Consider the following 16390-nt stretch of genomic DNA (forward strand, 5'->3'; position numbering starts at 1 on the left):
GAATGCCAGCCACTACGAAAAGAAGCGAAGAAGCTCAGAAACGTGGCGTGCATACGCACCACCGAGAAAAAAGGAAACGCCACTTCCACCGTTCTAGCTTAGAAGGAAGGAAGCTGATTTGGGAAGGATTCAGATAAATAGCCCGTCTATGGGTTATGAATGCCAGCCACTACGAGAAGAAGCGAAGAAACAATCAGAAGGGTGCGAGGGCGTCCCAGCTTCTTTTGGAGCAAGTAACGTCACTTAAATTTGTGACTGCAGGAGAATGGAACGAGCTCAGGGACTAGGGAAGGGAAAATCTGGGCTGTCGAGAGGACGCCCTGACCTCCAGGAAGCGGCGCACTATTGGGGGCTAAGGCAATGACAGCCGCACGAGCCTCGAGTAAGTATGTGTGTCAGCGCTTATAGGTTGCTACAGCTGCTTGGCGCACTCTGCGAAGTGGGTATAATTAGAGCCTCGGAGCCTGTTTCTTCATTGGCGAAGTGTCTGCCACTATGCCAACAACCAACACACACAAACAGACCCGTTGAAACTATGGGCGTAGCATGCAAATTCAATCAACAGATTGGTCAGGCGACCCCACGTAGGGAAATTCCACTTTGAACCAGTTCACCAAAGATAAAAGTAGGCTTGCCGTGGATGGAAAAGTGGAAAACGCGAGTGCCTCCTACAGAAGAAACGACTGAGCTCTGTCGTTCCGTACACTAATTGCAGGTGGAATCAGCGTCCGAAGAAATGAGACTTCAACACAGTGCAGAGGAGCATCCGGCAAAAAGCGTTCACTCCGTCGTCATGATCTTACACAGACAGCAACAATGAATGGATCAGATGAAATTGACACCCGACAGTATTAAATAAAGAACTTCCATCTGGCTAACCACCCGCAGGGCTCCAGCCTGCAGCACCTGCGGAGTGCGCTGCTACGGCTGTGTGTATTAGTAGGCACAAATAGTTTTTCAAGGTGTTCTTTTCATGCTGATGGTTCACTTCTCAGGGCTTTTTGTCGCTGCAACAACTTGAATCGTATAAGCCGAAGATAGAGCTCATCCGGATGTGGCCTTGCGTACCCTTGCATGGAAGTTCAGAAGCTCCTCGATATTTCATCGTCCTTCTGCTATTTCCATCCCCGGATCCGCTCACATCGTCGCGCTTCTAACGAGTCTACTCAACAAGGGCAAACAAATTACAGAAGGCGAAGAAGCCGCAAGACACCGCTTGGGAAGAGGAGAAGTGTCGGATACGTCAAGAGCAGCTTTTCGCAGTTTGCTGGAGCGCAAAGATGAGTCCATATTACTACTGCTGCAAAAGCGGTAGCTTATTGCCATTCATCAATGCCCCACATGCCGAACAAGGAGTTTTCAAGTTAACAACAAAGAGGTACTCGTTCTAGCAGATGTGACGAACCTCACAAAGAGTTTTCAATAACTCGATAGTGAGTTGTTCAGGAGTTTCAGATGCTCATGCAGTAGGAGGTCACAACCATGAACAAATGCGTATCAGAAAAACTGTTGCTGGCGCTCTTTCTCGAAGCCTTACGGGTCAGGCTCTTTGTTTGGCAACTGCGTTTGTGTATGACGATTCCTGCTTCCTTTCCAGATTGCGCCTTTCGTACATTTCCATCCAGCCCCTGCGGCTCCAGCCCCTGAGACTCCCGCTACTATCACCAGCCGACGGCGCTGGGAAGAGCTACAGCATCGGCAGAGATCTCCTGTGGAACCACAAAGACTATCGACTACGCTGAGTAAACGTCCCAGCCTCGCATCGTGCAGCCCTTTCGCGCAACGGGTACGTTCAATTTCAATTGCACGGGAAGCTATGCGCCTCTCGGGAAGACAACAGGGTTCCTCGTATGACAGATTCACCTGGTGCTCTCGGTTTTCTCTTCGTAACTTTGCATCGTCTTCTAGGTGATGCTGCGCTCACTGTAGTGCACCAGCACTACACTGGTGCTCAAAGGAGATGCAGAGGTCTGTCCAGGAGACAGCGTACAAATAATATGTTATAAGAAATAAATCAAGTCACTTTAGATGGAAATAAGGCCATCAGACTAAGAGTGCCCAGCAGCTACCAAGGGTCTGGGGCAGGCTGTGCGACTGCCACTGTAGTGAACAGCTGGCCTACGCTGTCACTACGACAGATCCCTAGGTAAGACAGAATAGGTGCACACACTATTTCCAGACACCAAAATCTATGTTTATCGCTGCAACCACTAAATAACACAATTACCAACCATATATACGGTCGGGTTCCTATTATAGTTCGGAAAGAGACCCTATAATAATAGAACTGATGCCCGACCCTCGCCGAGGGCGTGGGCCAGGGTCACAGCAACAGCTTCGCACCCATCTCCAAGCTGGTGCCGGCTGGCGATCACTCTGATCCTATGAAGCCGCTTTTCTATCTAAAAGTGTTCTAATCCATGAAATATTCTACAATATTCGTTGCTTTACATTATTTTAGGCCTCTAGAGGCCACACCAAAGCTCCATTGTAGTGCCTGTGCACTACAGCGACTGTATTTAGCCGTTGACCAATAAGGGGCCCGCATCGGCAGAAGAATTATTATTACACTTCTTCCTTTACGAACGTTGGACTCGGATATAATCCAGAGACTGTTATTTGATATTCTTGGTTAAATTAAGGATTGTTCGCTAAGTGTAGCGCTTATTTATTGAGTGTGCACCCAGTAGGTATGCACAAGGCAGATAAATAGTAGCAGTAGGGAGCGCTGTTAACTATACTCACAGCTCAAACCTCCATTGGCCCTATATCCGGTTCAAAGGCCTTATCTTCCTAGCGCGGTACAAGGAACGTTCCTGTCTGCGTCAGTTTCTTTCGTACTCCGTCACCTGCACGTGCCCCACCTGGTCCATGCACTAGTTGCGTAGTCAAGTGTTAAGCAATTTCCATTCAGTGAATTCACAGAAATTGATGCCTGCAAATGTTTTTGGCATATCGAGCTACATCGCTCTCAGAGACTGCTCTCAGTTGCCTCAGAACGGTTGCATAGTTCCGCATAGCTCAGAATTAGTTCGTTTGAACAAAAAGCTTCACCGTCGAAGTGAGCAACCCAGGAAAAGACCTGGATGATTATGCTCGTAGATGCAGTATGCAGCTTGTTTCTTCCGTGCCAGCGGCGAACAAGAGCCGCTGCGAAAGTTTACAATCCACGCGACTAATTAAGGCAACTGGCGGACTTTGACGCAAGCCCCACTAAGTCATAAACGCTTCTCGCTGAGCATATGCATCCTCATTGTTCACTAGATGAAGGCCCTTAGTTAGGGGGAAATCTACGTTCATGTCTTTGGGGCTGCATCTACTGGGGCTGTAAGGCTGCACCTACCAAGCCCCAGAAAAGCGTGTCTTACGATCCCCATTCTCGCCACTTTCCTGCAAGCCTTATCCCTCTGTTATGGTCACGCCTCGGGTGCAAATGGAGAACATGATCTACGCCGAAAGCTGCCTGTGGAGGGACCGTCTAACTCTGGCATAAATTTGGCCATCTGGCGTTGATGCGTGCACACAAAGGCGCGGATTTAGTTGGCCGTACACACAATGAGCGACGCATCCCAGAAAACGAATAGCAAACATCCCCATTTGTTCTAGAACCCGACCAGGGCACAATGGCTTCATCGCACTCAAACACCAACGGCTGTCAATTCTTTGGTGTATGGGCTGATTTCGCCGAGGTTGGGCTACCTACTTCGGCAGGTGCAAAACGATCCGGGGAAATATGGTTACATGACTCACGAAGTTGTCGGCTAGGCAACGCGTCTTGTAGAGCACTTGTGCATGGCAGAGACGAGCGTGCGAGAGACCTGTCACAAAATGCCTTTCGCTTTTCTCAGCAGCTTGAATCCCAGGTTGAAGCACTTGTGCTTAGTAATTCATTGGCAACAGCTGCATATGACACTGAATCAGTTCTGTGTCGCCTTCTCGACACTGTGTTTGGGCATGCACTGGCCGCGGGCAGCATTGCAAGGCAGTATGCTCGTGCGACAGATGTCATTCGGGCAGAAGTATGTTCAGCCCTTCGCGTTTGCCATGCCCAGTGCGCTCGACTTTCTCAAGCACGACAGGCATACATCTCTTCTCTTGCCCGTCTGAATAATGTTAATGCAAAGATGTTGGTTCATCAGCAGGCTTGCGTGTTTTGCAAAGGCAGTCTAGTTAGAGATCTTGTGGAGCTCGAGAGGCTAAGGCGCTCGGCAAAGCGCTTACAAGACTCACGCCACCTCATTGAATCAATGAAGCTAAGTAAACAACAAGAAGAATTTAGGACAGCCTTAGGTCAAACGACAGCCGCTATGTCAAATGACTTGGAGGAGCATTTCTTGTCTGAAAAGGCGGCACTCCAGTTGCTTCATGTCCGCTACTTTTCACGGCTCCCCTGACCCACCTTGCAACTCAGACAGAAATATTTACATTTCAGTACTCTTACAGAAAACGTATTGCCTCTAGAGCAAGTCTTTGTGTTTGCTTAACCTGCACTGCTCCTTTATCATGAACCAACTGGGTTTGATGGTTGCAGGTTTCAAGGTTGCTCAATGTACAAGAGGTCATATCGGTTTTGCACCAAAGCTGTCCCGTAGAAGAGCATGCGGCAAGGAAAATATTAGACCGGCTTGAGCAGGCAATATCCGATGAGATTAGGCCATGCACTGAGAAACGCACCAGAGAAGAGTGGGAACTGCAATATGGTGCCATAGAGGCTGGAGTAACCCCTTACAGCTCTGCTTTTCCCGCAGACTCCCGTGGTAACTGCATCTGCGTGGTAAGAATCTTGAATATATGTTATGAAACGCTGACGACAGGTTCAAACAAGCCTGCTAGTGCAACTTGCCTAGACGTCTTTGATGGGTATTTCGTACTGTGCGCAGGTTTCACTACTGCAGCTCCTCCACCTAGAAAGAAAGCTTTCAGTGAAATTCAGCACCGATACGAAAAGACTTCTGCATCTTAGTCGCCTTGCGCGTAGCTTTGCCTATGCTTGGGAGCACCTTGACAAATTTCTGGAGAGTGTGCTTGGCCCACTGTCGCACGCAAGTCATGTGGACATTACAAACGATTCTTGCCAATACCTGCGGGAAGGAAAGTATATTGAACAGATCAAGGTGTTTTTGGAGAGATGCAGCGATAGTACTATTACTCCAGTGACACACAGATTAGAATACTTTCGAAGGTGTTTAAGTCATTGCCCAGCGCTGGCCCAGTCTCGCCTCCGCATGATAGGAGTGGCATTTATCGGTGGGGCGCTCCGCCGAGCGCGACGCAACCCCTCATGTCCAATGAGTTCTTTTTCTTGTTTGCATCGTTTGAAATCAACGCAAACAAATCATTCTTCTGCAGTGCATAAGGCGCTGTTTTCTTCCCGATGGGACGCCCGAAGTGGATTTGGCAGGGAAGAAGTTTCTGGTTTTCAAATGTCTTGCACTGCTGATACTCACGTACAGTACGCAGGCGAGAGCTTCAGAAACTGTAGAGTGAGTAATCTTTCAGTTTTAGTCCATTCCAAGATGCATCATAAGTACAGAAAGCTTTTTTCTATTCCAATGCAAATTTAGAGAGCACAGAGTGGGTGTGGTTGTAAATGTTTTCGGGTGTGCGGTGCCTAGCCTCTAGGGAAAGCTGTTATTGAGTGGGCAAAGACAAATTTTGCATGTTGTTGTTGTTCACACTGTGATCTTTGCATGCGTTTAATGCAGAGCCTATCAGAGTTAACCGCTGACATAATGCAGAGCTCTTCACTACATTCCTGCAATAGAACGAGCCCAGAAGTCTGCAAGAAAGCGACGTTGAGCACAAGAGAATCATCAAACTGCAAATCAATAGAAAGCAGAGATTTAGAGCCGGCTATGCTAAAAAAAGGAGCAGAGGTTATTGGATGTACATACGACAGTAATATTTTTCAGTCTCAACTAGCAAATGGCGGTGCTGCGCTCGGATTACCTGGCACGGAGAGCGCCGGTAGGGAACTACGAAAAGAAGGAATACACGCTCTTAAAGATCTCAAAAATACGCCTGGAGAACCGCATAACGCCTGTAGAGCCCAAGTCGCTGCTGGTTCTGCAGTAGGTTTGGTTCCGTTGGCAAGCAGATCATTTGATGACTCAGAAGTACACTCCAGTAGCACCCGTTTCGAGCGATGTGGAAAGATTTCACAGCACTTCTCTTGGCGACGAAAACCAAATTTCGTGCCGTTGCTCAAGGCTGCAAGAGAAAAGATAAACGGCGCTTCAACTGAAATATTCAACAGGTACTATGCTATCAGAAGGTCTAGTCAGTCACCATCCACCAAAAGCTCGTGGAAGGCCAGTTCAACGTTCGTAAAAATACGTAGCCGTGTCGGAGGTGATACAAGCAGCTACCGTCCCTTTCTGAGTCATCCTTCAAAGCGAAGAGGTTCTCAGAGTCTCATTGAACGCGTCGGAAACAGATCCTGTAACGGAATTGTACGTCAGTGGGTAAGCATGAAGGGACGAGAGTCCCGAACATCACCACCGAGTGGCGGCAGGGATTTTTGGCAGCATCTGGGGTAAGCGTCATGCTCACACAAAGTCCTTGCAGCGAGTCCACTGGAAATAGATGGAAACAGTGTGAATCAATGATTGTGCATGCAATTGTCCAATGCGGGTCTATACAAGTTTCCATGCCCCTAGCTGGGTGACGAGTATAATTGTTTTGAAGTTGCGGCTGCTGGTGGAGTTGCTGCACAACCTCGTGAAATGCTTTGAAAAACATGAAAAGCTTTGGTGACTTCCAATTGAAGAGCGGGCTGCATAGTCGGCTGCCGCAGTGCTCGGAAACGACGCTTTTGGCTTACCATCCACGTCAAGTGCCCAGCCTAATGCAGTCGCTTGAGCGTTGCGCGTTGATGTAGCGCGAGCTCGCGCTAAGCCATCCAATGTCTTTCGGAGTCGACTTTTGTAACACTTTCCATGAAAGGCGTACGAATATTTTGTGTGGTGGCAACAGATGCCAGAAGGCTGATTAGGCTAGGGTGGTAGCCACCTTTTGCGGAGCGACGTAGAAGCTTCTTCTGTCACACTCGAGGCTTTTTATAGGCAATGCCGCCAGTACGGCAAGGATTAATCGGGAAAATATCTAGCGACTATGATTGGGGAGGAGCTAGCAGCCCACGCTGACCATCCACGACAATAGTAGAACTGGTTCACAGTGTAAGGCTGCGCGGTGGAGGGCCCAGTCTACTCCCAGCAGTTATTAACACGCTCTTTCGCAGCACAACCTCGTGAAGCGCCAACTCTTCAACTCTCTTCAAAACTTTCCCTCCGTCTTGGAACAGATAGCATCAGCAGCGTTTACTCGTGGATTGCCCTATAGACGGTTCTCAGACAACCCCTAGTAGCTTCACCCTCTGTGAGATAAGCGCAAGAACTACAGTCATCAGGGCAGCTTTCTGTTGGGTATTGATATGCATGCTTCGGTCAATCACCCGATAAAACCGTGTCGCCTTGCCTGCTAATAACATAGCATGTTCAGTTTGCTCTCTTGCCTCAATCCTCATTGCATTTGAAACCTAATGAAACTTTCCTGTAAACACCGGCCTCAACAATAGCATGCAACATTCGCTCCCAAACCCGTATATGCTGGGCTGTTTGTCAACCGTCACTGTCGCCATACAAAGTGACGCATTCCACCATTGCCAGTGATGTCCTAGCCCGTCGCCGTCGGCTGCCACACAGCGGGTAGTGGCACTATAGTTGTCGCCATTATGAACTTACTGGCTTCCCTGCCGGTTTATAGTGAAGGCCACTCCAGTAGCAGAGACGTAAACCTTACCCGGCTCGTATACCCATCGACTGGCAAACTCCGACGACGGCACTCTCTGCTAGGTTATTCCCAGCCTTAACATGGGATCGTACCCTTACAGGCCTACTATTCTCCCCTTCGCTGGCTGCCCTCTATCTAGGCTCAAAATTCAAAACTATAACGGATTTATGACTAACTTATGATTCGGCTCATTAACCCTACGGGGTCTCCATCCTCAGAAAACAAGCGCTGGAAAGGGAGTCATATTTTCTGTGTGATGGTCACAGTACATTTACCCTGGTGTGCTTCTACGATTTCAGCTTTCTTCGATTGATCCGTCCGGTCCCTGCATTTCCTCCGGTATACAGGACTTTTTTTGGAAGTTTTGGTGGCTCGCGGTACCGCTGCATTTAGGTGTCATCTTCATTCGATGGAGGGCAAATATGTGGAGCCAACCCACGTGTTCCAATAAATTTAGTTGGCATGTCGCGATTGCGTTCATTCTCCCGTCGCGCCTCGCAAGCGCTGCAAGTCTCAAGGATTTCTTCCAGCAGGCTGCTTCCGGAAGCTTTTAGTTGTGGAAGTTTGGGACCGGCTGCCAACAGCCTTGTTCAACATCCCATTGTAAAATCCTTGCACTACAAAAACTTTCCACAGTCCTTTAGTACCTACCAGACCGCGTCGAGCTCCCTTTCGCCCACTGCATAGTCCTGCTCGGTTTCCGGGACACCGTATGAGCAACAGGCAATGTTTTCGGTAACACTTCTAGCCGTTGGCTAGCTAGAAGAGCACGACGCCAACTTCTGGCTCAGTTGCACCGGCTTTTAGGGAAAAAGACTTGTGGGAACCATGAAGCGCGAGTGCTGGGGACGATATCCGTCGTCTGATGAAGACGCTGGCCGGTGCACCTTCACTTTCTGTCTAAGTAAGCAATCTGTACTTCCGATTCGTCAGTTGGGCGGAGATGCAAGCAAATCTACGGATGGAGTTGTGGTCGTACGGTGCAAGACCGAGGAATTTCTGAACGTCCATACGTGTGAACACGGTTAGCAGCCACCTCGGAACGGCCTCTACCGTTGCCTGATATGGTTAGATACCTGCTGCAGATACACAAACCCTAGGAAGCTAATTGTTTCCACAAAAAACAGCACTTGTGTCGCAAGTATTGTTGCTTCTCACATGGCAGTTGCGGAGCACTCTGCCGGTGCCGCAAAAGTACCTGGATATTCCGGCTGAAAGCAAGTACGCCGTTCATGTATCTAAAACTCCACTCCTCATTGATCTGACATAGCAAATCGGGAGGCGTATTCACCATCCCAAAGGGCATACAAGCGTACGCGGGTGCCGAAGTGGGACGCAAAAGAATGCATGTCAGCTGGATGTATTGGGATCTGATATGCAAGATTGCTTCGGCGGAATCAAATGACGAGTTGATTGCTGAAACCTGTAAGTGGCTGCGTGGTTCGTCGATGTGTTGCGCTGCAAACTTTTGTTTCACTGTGACTTTGTTTGTTGAGGGGATTGAATCCGGCGCATATGCCCATAGGCGCCGCCTTCCTTTCTTTGCCTTCATCAGAGCAGGATTGTTTCTAAACGCGCCAATTGACCGTTCGACTCTACTTTTTCTTATCAGTTCTGCTTTCCTCTCGGTTTTCTCTTCAAATTGTGCAGGTCGACTGCAGCTTGGACCAAAGCCTGAGGCTGCTCCTAAAGTGAGTTCGATGCACTGGGCGTCCAGTGGGTAGCCGGCTCGCTGCTATTTTTTTATTACATATGGGAACCCCTCTTTTAATTGTGCATGCTTCTCCTATTTTTCCGCTGTGAACTGGGGTGAGTCCTCCAAAACCGTGGTCTTCACAAGACCACGACAAAGTGCACACATTTCTCCTTTGTCTCAGGCAGCGCCTCTGCACTGCATAGGAGCCTCCTCGCTCGTTTCTTTTTGGGAGGCTACTTTCACTTCTCTTGCCGTACGAAGTGCAAAGGCCGTTGGGAGCGCTGAGCGGTGCACTCTCTCAATGCTTCCCATCGCATAGACGTGAACAGTGTCGTCTGCGGGGCAGCATATTGGCACTCCACCGGGTCACCCACGCCATCTTTAAGATTTTGTCATGCTGAACTGATCCAACATAGAAGTCTAACCTCACGGCAACGCAACCCACTGCTAAATTGAGCTTGCATTTTATATCCATACACTCGTAGATCCTCTTGGTCTCCCACCCACACAGCCTAGTCACAGAAACTGCGCCAACGCAACAGAGGTACGTTGTACCTCTTCGCCGTAGCTCCTGATATCAGACCCATTGCAAAGCCCGTTCTAAGTGGCACCAGCAACTCCTAGCCATTAACACGAACTTGGATACGCACCGGTTAAGCCGATGCGGACATACGGGTGCGGCTGTCACCTCCTTTGTCGCCATCACATTCTCACGTTGAGTGGGGGCCACGCTTTCGCGTGATCGCCTTCTTTGTTCCACTGAGTACTGGGTTGCTCGAACTCTTGCAACCGTTGTTCTTTCAAACGTGCACAATCTCGAATTATGTGCGATCTTGAATTATGTAACCTTGTTTACTGAAAAAGAAGTAGACGTGCCGCTCAGTGCGTCCCATTGTGCTTGCTGAAGGGGCAAATTCCCCGGCTGCTTTCGGTTTACACCTTTTGTCCTTTTCTGAGTGGGGAAGGCGTTTAGAGTCCCCTTTCATAGTCTCTATTTTTGCTTCGTTTCCAATTCCGCCTTCCCTCTTGTCGGCCAGGGGGCTGAAAGCGGCATTTTTTTCTTCCTTTGATGCATGCGCATTCCATCATATCTGCGTCATCTACCCTTTCACCCTCAATTCCCTTTCCTCGGCCCAACTGCTTGCCAAGTATCTTTCTGCCACGGAGAAGACTGCTAAGAATCACTGATTCGAGCCCATTGTTGAACTTGCGCGTACCATGAACTCGCTCTCGCTGAAGCGGTGTATCGATTACTTCCCCTTTTAGGTTGTCTCAGCACTCCTTTAGTCTTTTATATTGCCTAACTGTGGACAAACCTACATCGTAACGCATCGCAGAAGGCTTCTATGGTATATATGAGCTCCGTTATAATTGTGCCCTCGACCAGATAAAATCACCGCTGCCGTGTCCCTGCGTGTAATAAGGAAGTACACGGCAACAGAGATGCCAGTCACAACCGTAGCTTTTCGAGTGTATTTTGAAGGGGGCAGTGCAACTCCAGAGAGCCAACGAACTCCTCCACTTCCCCCGCTTCGCGGCATTCATCATACCTAGACAAACGGCAAGGGCGCGCCCATTCTTCATGAAATACGTTCACCAAAAACACATTTGCCGCTGGCTTAGACGCAGGTACTGAGCTGGTGCCACCAAGAAGGGGCCACCATTTGTTGGTCACTTTCCCATGAGAGGACATATCGTGATAATCCTCAACATGCAAGAGGAAGAAAGAGGAGAGGCTTTGTAAGACCTCGGGACAGTTTCCAAAGGTTCCTCCTTTTCTTTTAAAGCCCCTTCAGTACTAATCACTTCTATGCACCAGTCCACCTCGGTGCGGGGCTGGGATCCGTTGCCCGAACTTGCCCCGATGGGCTATGGTGTGCCTTCAACTTTAGCTGAGTTGCATCCATCGAACGACTGCAGCCAGAAACGCAATTGTAAGTACTACCAGTCCCCATTTTGACGTCTGTGCCAACAGTATTGGCAAGTTATGTATTTATGGCTGTGTGCATGCTGCCCATTTTAGCCAACTTAGCATCCGTGTACCAGCTTCAGGCAGACCCTTCAACAATGCTACCCCCGTAGCTGTTGCGGAGAGGAGGCAACCTGTCATCGAGGTGCACCATGCAATGAACTAGCTTCTCCTACAATGGCAACATTGCATTCAAGCATACCCAAGCTCCCTTCGGGTACATGTGACGAGAATTTACTTCCTCCGCCCCGTGCAGCCACCCTGCGCGCAAGAATTAATGCGTACAACAGCTTCAAGCAGACTATTCTACAAGTTGCCAGAAGCTTTCAAGATAAACAAAATAAGTTTTTCTGTAGACGCGCCGCGGGGCGAAAGCTAATGCTCTAAGGGCGACACTGCTCGCACGCCAATCCAGCCCCAATCCTCAACTCTTCTCGCCGTTGGACCACTTAATGAAAGCAGCGGCTTTTACCACACACTTTGCCTATGGTAAGTCTCTCCCTGGAATTGTTGTCCAGAGCTCGAGTTTCGAGATTTTTGGTATGTCAGACACTTGATGCCGGCGCAGCACCTTCAATGAATTCCATCATGCACACAGGAGGCATCAGGCTTCCACCTACGCTTCGACTTCATTGAGCAGGAAGTTGGAGTCTTTAGTAGTTTATAATTACTCTGGAACATCGTATACGCGGAGTATGGGTGGGTAACTGCATAGTGCAGTGCAGTGGTTTCACAGAATAATGCAGCTTTCTGGCTTTCGGCGGGTCTGCACAGCGAAGGAACAATCAAAGTTTAGTCTTTCCATACGGGCCAAGTCACTTTGCTGTATTTGATACTTCAAGGACTGTATGCGAAGGCAATGAATGATGTCTGCTCCTGGGTCCAGTTTTAGGGCCCGTGCCCTCTTCGGAGGCGCTATGTCCTGCGAAATTCCCAGTTATTTGGACGATATGAGGTGAGTCCTTGCCCTTTGTTTTAATTTCCTGAGTTGTACTTTTCTTTTGGGTAACCGTGCTGCTGCTTTCGCTAACATGGTGATAAGTCATCTACCGTGCGCGGCGCAGAGGTGTGATGTCTTAGAGATCTCAGTCTCATGAAGTTGAAGCTGGCTGGTATTTTTGCATTTCGTTGGTACTTTTGTATACCCCCAGGTTCGGCGTGCTTGTCGATTTGCAGCAATATCCTAGTCGTTCCTGATCAGCAGGAAGCCTTTGTTAACGACGACGGGAGCATTAGTGTTATCATTGAAGTTCTAGAGTATCAACACGTACCAGATGCGAAAGCTGCAGAGTGCGTCGACCAATTCGTCTGTTGCTCGAAAAGACATGGTATTGACGAAAACTTGTAAAAGAGCTCACTCTTTGCTTCATGTTTTTCGTGCAAGTACCTTCGCCTACCATAGTAACCGCCGTGTGGGGGCGACGTTGTGGAGCATAGGTTCTTCTTCGGCGACCTTATGGACGCAAATGCTGCCCTATCGTCACGAGTTCTGGAGTCGTGGTCTGCGCTGAAGGGAGAATCGCTTGTAGCTGGGCAGTAAGCGATGCTTCTATCTCTAGTCTTTAAACCCAGAGCCGTCACGTTGAAGGGTATCAGCTTTCTTAGGCAATTCGCTGCCATCTGACACGTCTTGCAGAGCTATAGATAGATTACAACGGCTGGGTTGTTTTTGGAGGGGGGAAATTCAGTGAAAACCTCGGGACTTCATCTTCATGCCTTCTCTGCGCTCTTCAGCACAGTAGCTTCGCTTAAGGGGGAATTCGATGTGAGGAAAAAAGGGGCTGCAGCTCCTGACCATGTATGCGTGCGGCTGGCAGTAATACGAATTCCAGGTTAGCTGGCACATCTGTTTCAGCCCCGAAGTGCTCTTCTGAAGTTCAACTAGTTTTCGCTGTTTTCTCCTTGGCACTTGAGACTTTTGATTCCATCGTGAGAGAAGACTTGTCTCTTTCGTACTTCTTGGGGGCCTTGATCTTTTGACTTTATCGCGGACGAATATTTGGTTTCCTCTTACTTCGTGTGAATCTTGTTCTCAGAGCACCGCGCGGATGTTGTCATCTCCATGAATGCAAGAGATGACACTTACGGGTCAAGTGGTGCGCAGCCAGGTGGTTCAGCGTCGTTGGATGACACGTTCCGTGTCATTCTTGAGTCATTCAACATTCTCAACTATGAATTATTTGCCTAGTCTTGGACGCAGCCTTGTGGGCACGTTCGGGTGTACAGTGACGCTACGAATTGCAACTGCGGCAGCGGCGTGTACTAACAATGCTCATTTTGTTTTTTTTTTATGGCTGATACGCTTGCGCGTATGAGGTCCACCAGATGGATTGTTTTGCTGCACATTAACTACTGCCTTCTGACATTTTTCGCGCTTCATGGCCTAGCCGACACCGGAAAAGAGTTGACTGTCGCTTGGCCAAGTGCAATTCTGGCGAAGGAAGAACGCTCATATCCATGAAAGAATATTTCTGTGGGCGGCGTATTGCTAACCTTTTCCACATAGCTGAGACAGTGTGTGCCCAGCAGCCGAACAGCTGGAACTATGCTTAGATTCGTGCCGTGGGCATGGTGCCCGATGGTACAACTATGTGCAGCAACCAACGTTGATCTTAGTTTTCCAAGAGGAATAATGGGCTTATTCGGTTTGGGGATGAAGCTCCACGACGTAGGTATCCTTCAGTTGAAAACTTTTAGAATGTGGACGACTTTCTTCGGTTCAGAAGCCAGACTCAGCTGGTGCCAGGTTCCTCTCTTTGCAGGCCAGAGCAGCAGATGAGGTCGTAACTGATATGCGCGATGACTTGCGAGCTCAGTTTGAGGTTAATTTCTTTGCACTGACAGCTGCATTTTGTTTTCCACCCGCACCTTTAGGTTCTGAATACAGATCGTTACGACAGACTGCTCTTACTCGCTCAAAGAAAACGAGAACTAGCAGCCCAGTCAATGGCGGCCGCGCGTCGTGAGGAGTTATTGCCTGGGCAAAGTGGGGAATCCTTTCCTTACGCACAATCACGATCAGGTATCCGGGGTGGTGGTTCCAAACTGAAACGTGGATCTGCAGCTACGGCGAGCACAACAGAAGACCCAATGCTCCTAGAGTACGTCAGACGAAGCAACAAACTGTTCTGGTATACTGTCATCAGCTGCTTGCACGCTTAGGTATAATATGAAACAAGCTGCACTATTGCTATCAGAAGCAGAGAACCAGGAGCGTACGTCTTGCTATGCCGAACGGGTTTTCTCTGAGGTTCTTACCGAATGCCAGATGAGGCAGCTTGGATAAGGTCGCTAGTGGAGGCAGCGAGGCTGTCAACATCCAGCGGAGAAGAAAGACCTGTTGCAGGTATCAGCTTTCAAGTAACATACTGCTGCAAGAAGCTCTTGCCTACAACCCATACTAGACTGTGAAATCCTGAAGATAGGGCCACTGACCTTTGTGCCTGACGTGAGCCAATGAATAGCACCTTGTGCTTGAACATCTCCTTTTCAAAGTAACACTGACGGTATTCAGCCTGACGAACTTCTGCGCAATAACCCAAGGTTCGGTGTGCACGAGCTTGGCCATACGTTTCTTTTTTGCTAACCTTCAGCTTAGCAACATGGCGCAAATCACTGGATCTGCACTCACAATTTACCATAGTCAAGTGCTTAAGAAGTCAGCCGAGAATTCGTGGTTATTTCTTTACGGGCGTTCAAAGACAATCGATTTCCGCATGCCCAGCACGTTCTTTTGGGAAGGCGTGGACGTCCCAGTGAAGGCAACTGAAGACTCCCCTAATTGTGGGACTGTCCACCCTAGACAGCAACCTGGGACTCTACCAATGCTGCATCTGCCGCAGGTTTTTCATTCAACTACAGAGGTGCTGAGCAGGTTCTCTGCGCCCCTTCACAGGCTGCTCGTGATAGTTGGATTGACGGTGAGTGGCTGCGGGTACCAGGGGCTTCAGTTCTCTTGTCTAATCAACGGGATACTTTCAGCGCTCTCCGAGGCCTGGTTCTGCAGGCATATGGGTCTCAAAGGTGAGATTCGTTTAGGGTTCGACAGGAGTAACGAAGCATCACTGGAGTACCTAGGCACTCTGCCAAGCATTAAAGCAGCTGAAAGAGGTATTGCAAAACCACCAGACAAAATATTGGCAGCAACTATACTGCACGATAACAGAAGCACGGATTGAAGCACCCCCTCCACCTGTGGGTTGCTTGGGCATACATCAGCATTATTGAACTGTTTCTAGACCTATCGCTAAACAGCCGCCGCGAAAAACACCCGAGAAAGAATCGAAGGCGGCAGCAAATGTCGACTTCTCTCTCGACGAAAACCAGCAGTTCCGAATCCATGTAAGCAGATTCTGTGAATACTATGCTCCACATCACTTCAAGGCTTATCCCGCATTAGGTTAATGGCGTAGAGCAACCCGTCGGTAAGACGGTCTGCTAACTGGCACCATGACTCAAAAACTATCGCACATTTGTTAAGGTGAACATATAGTCTTCGATGCCCAAAAGTTCGCAAAGGACGCTGCGCAGCAGTCCGATGAGCCGGCAATCACGAAAGCAGCGGTTGACATATCCGAGAAGGCGCAGAAAGTTACAAGCACTGCAAAGGAAGCAACAGGCCCAAAGCATGAAGGAACAGCATATGATGAGGAGATGCAAAGAGGGTCGGAAGAAGATGAAGGAGAAAGTGATCCGGACGAAGAGAATACCAACGAAGAAAATAGGCTTGATCCCTAAGAACCTGAGGCTTTTTGATTGTAACTGACTGCATTAATTAACCATGGTCTTCATATTTTGCATATTTCAGCAGTCATTCCGTCTACACTGTCCTGCGGTCCTTTGACGCTTTCTTGGGTGGTGCTATGTATAGTGACCTACAGAATTGCCCGTGGGGGTCTTAAACTGTGACGGCGTGCCAGAAGACAGCAAAAACT

The 16390-nt window shown here is 48.9% G+C and overlaps 3 protein-coding genes across 3 annotated transcripts; all 3 read left to right on the top strand.

Annotated features, from left to right (window-relative positions):
* Positions 1 to 3623: 3623 nt before the first annotated feature.
* EAH_00023610 (hypothetical protein, conserved) lies at positions 3624 to 5728 on the top strand (the record flags this gene model as incomplete). The annotated part of the gene is made up of 4 exons (XM_013396814.1): positions 3624 to 4367; positions 4532 to 4774; positions 4881 to 5247; positions 5706 to 5728. The coding sequence occupies 4 exons, from the start codon at positions 3624 to 3626 to the stop codon at positions 5726 to 5728; spliced, it is 1377 nt and encodes a 458-aa protein (XP_013252268.1).
* Positions 5729 to 12373: 6645 nt separating this feature from the next.
* Positions 12374 to 13644, top strand: EAH_00023620 (mog1 protein, putative; the record flags this gene model as incomplete). Its single annotated transcript, XM_013396815.1, has 5 exons — positions 12374 to 12411; positions 12633 to 12746; positions 12894 to 12992; positions 13191 to 13288; positions 13493 to 13644. The coding sequence occupies 5 exons, from the start codon at positions 12374 to 12376 to the stop codon at positions 13642 to 13644; spliced, it is 501 nt and encodes a 166-aa protein (XP_013252269.1).
* Positions 13645 to 15058: 1414 nt separating this feature from the next.
* On the top strand, positions 15059 to 16193 carry EAH_00023630 (hypothetical protein, conserved; the record flags this gene model as incomplete). Its single annotated transcript, XM_013396816.1, has 2 exons — positions 15059 to 15479; positions 15937 to 16193. The coding sequence occupies 2 exons, from the start codon at positions 15059 to 15061 to the stop codon at positions 16191 to 16193; spliced, it is 678 nt and encodes a 225-aa protein (XP_013252270.1).
* Positions 16194 to 16390: the final 197 nt, after the last annotated feature.

Source organism: Eimeria acervulina, genomic scaffold, assembly GCF_000499425.1.
Source record: "Eimeria acervulina Houghton genomic scaffold, Eah_scaff182, whole genome shotgun sequence".
Classification (NCBI taxonomy): Eukaryota; Apicomplexa; class Conoidasida; order Eucoccidiorida; family Eimeriidae; genus Eimeria; species Eimeria acervulina.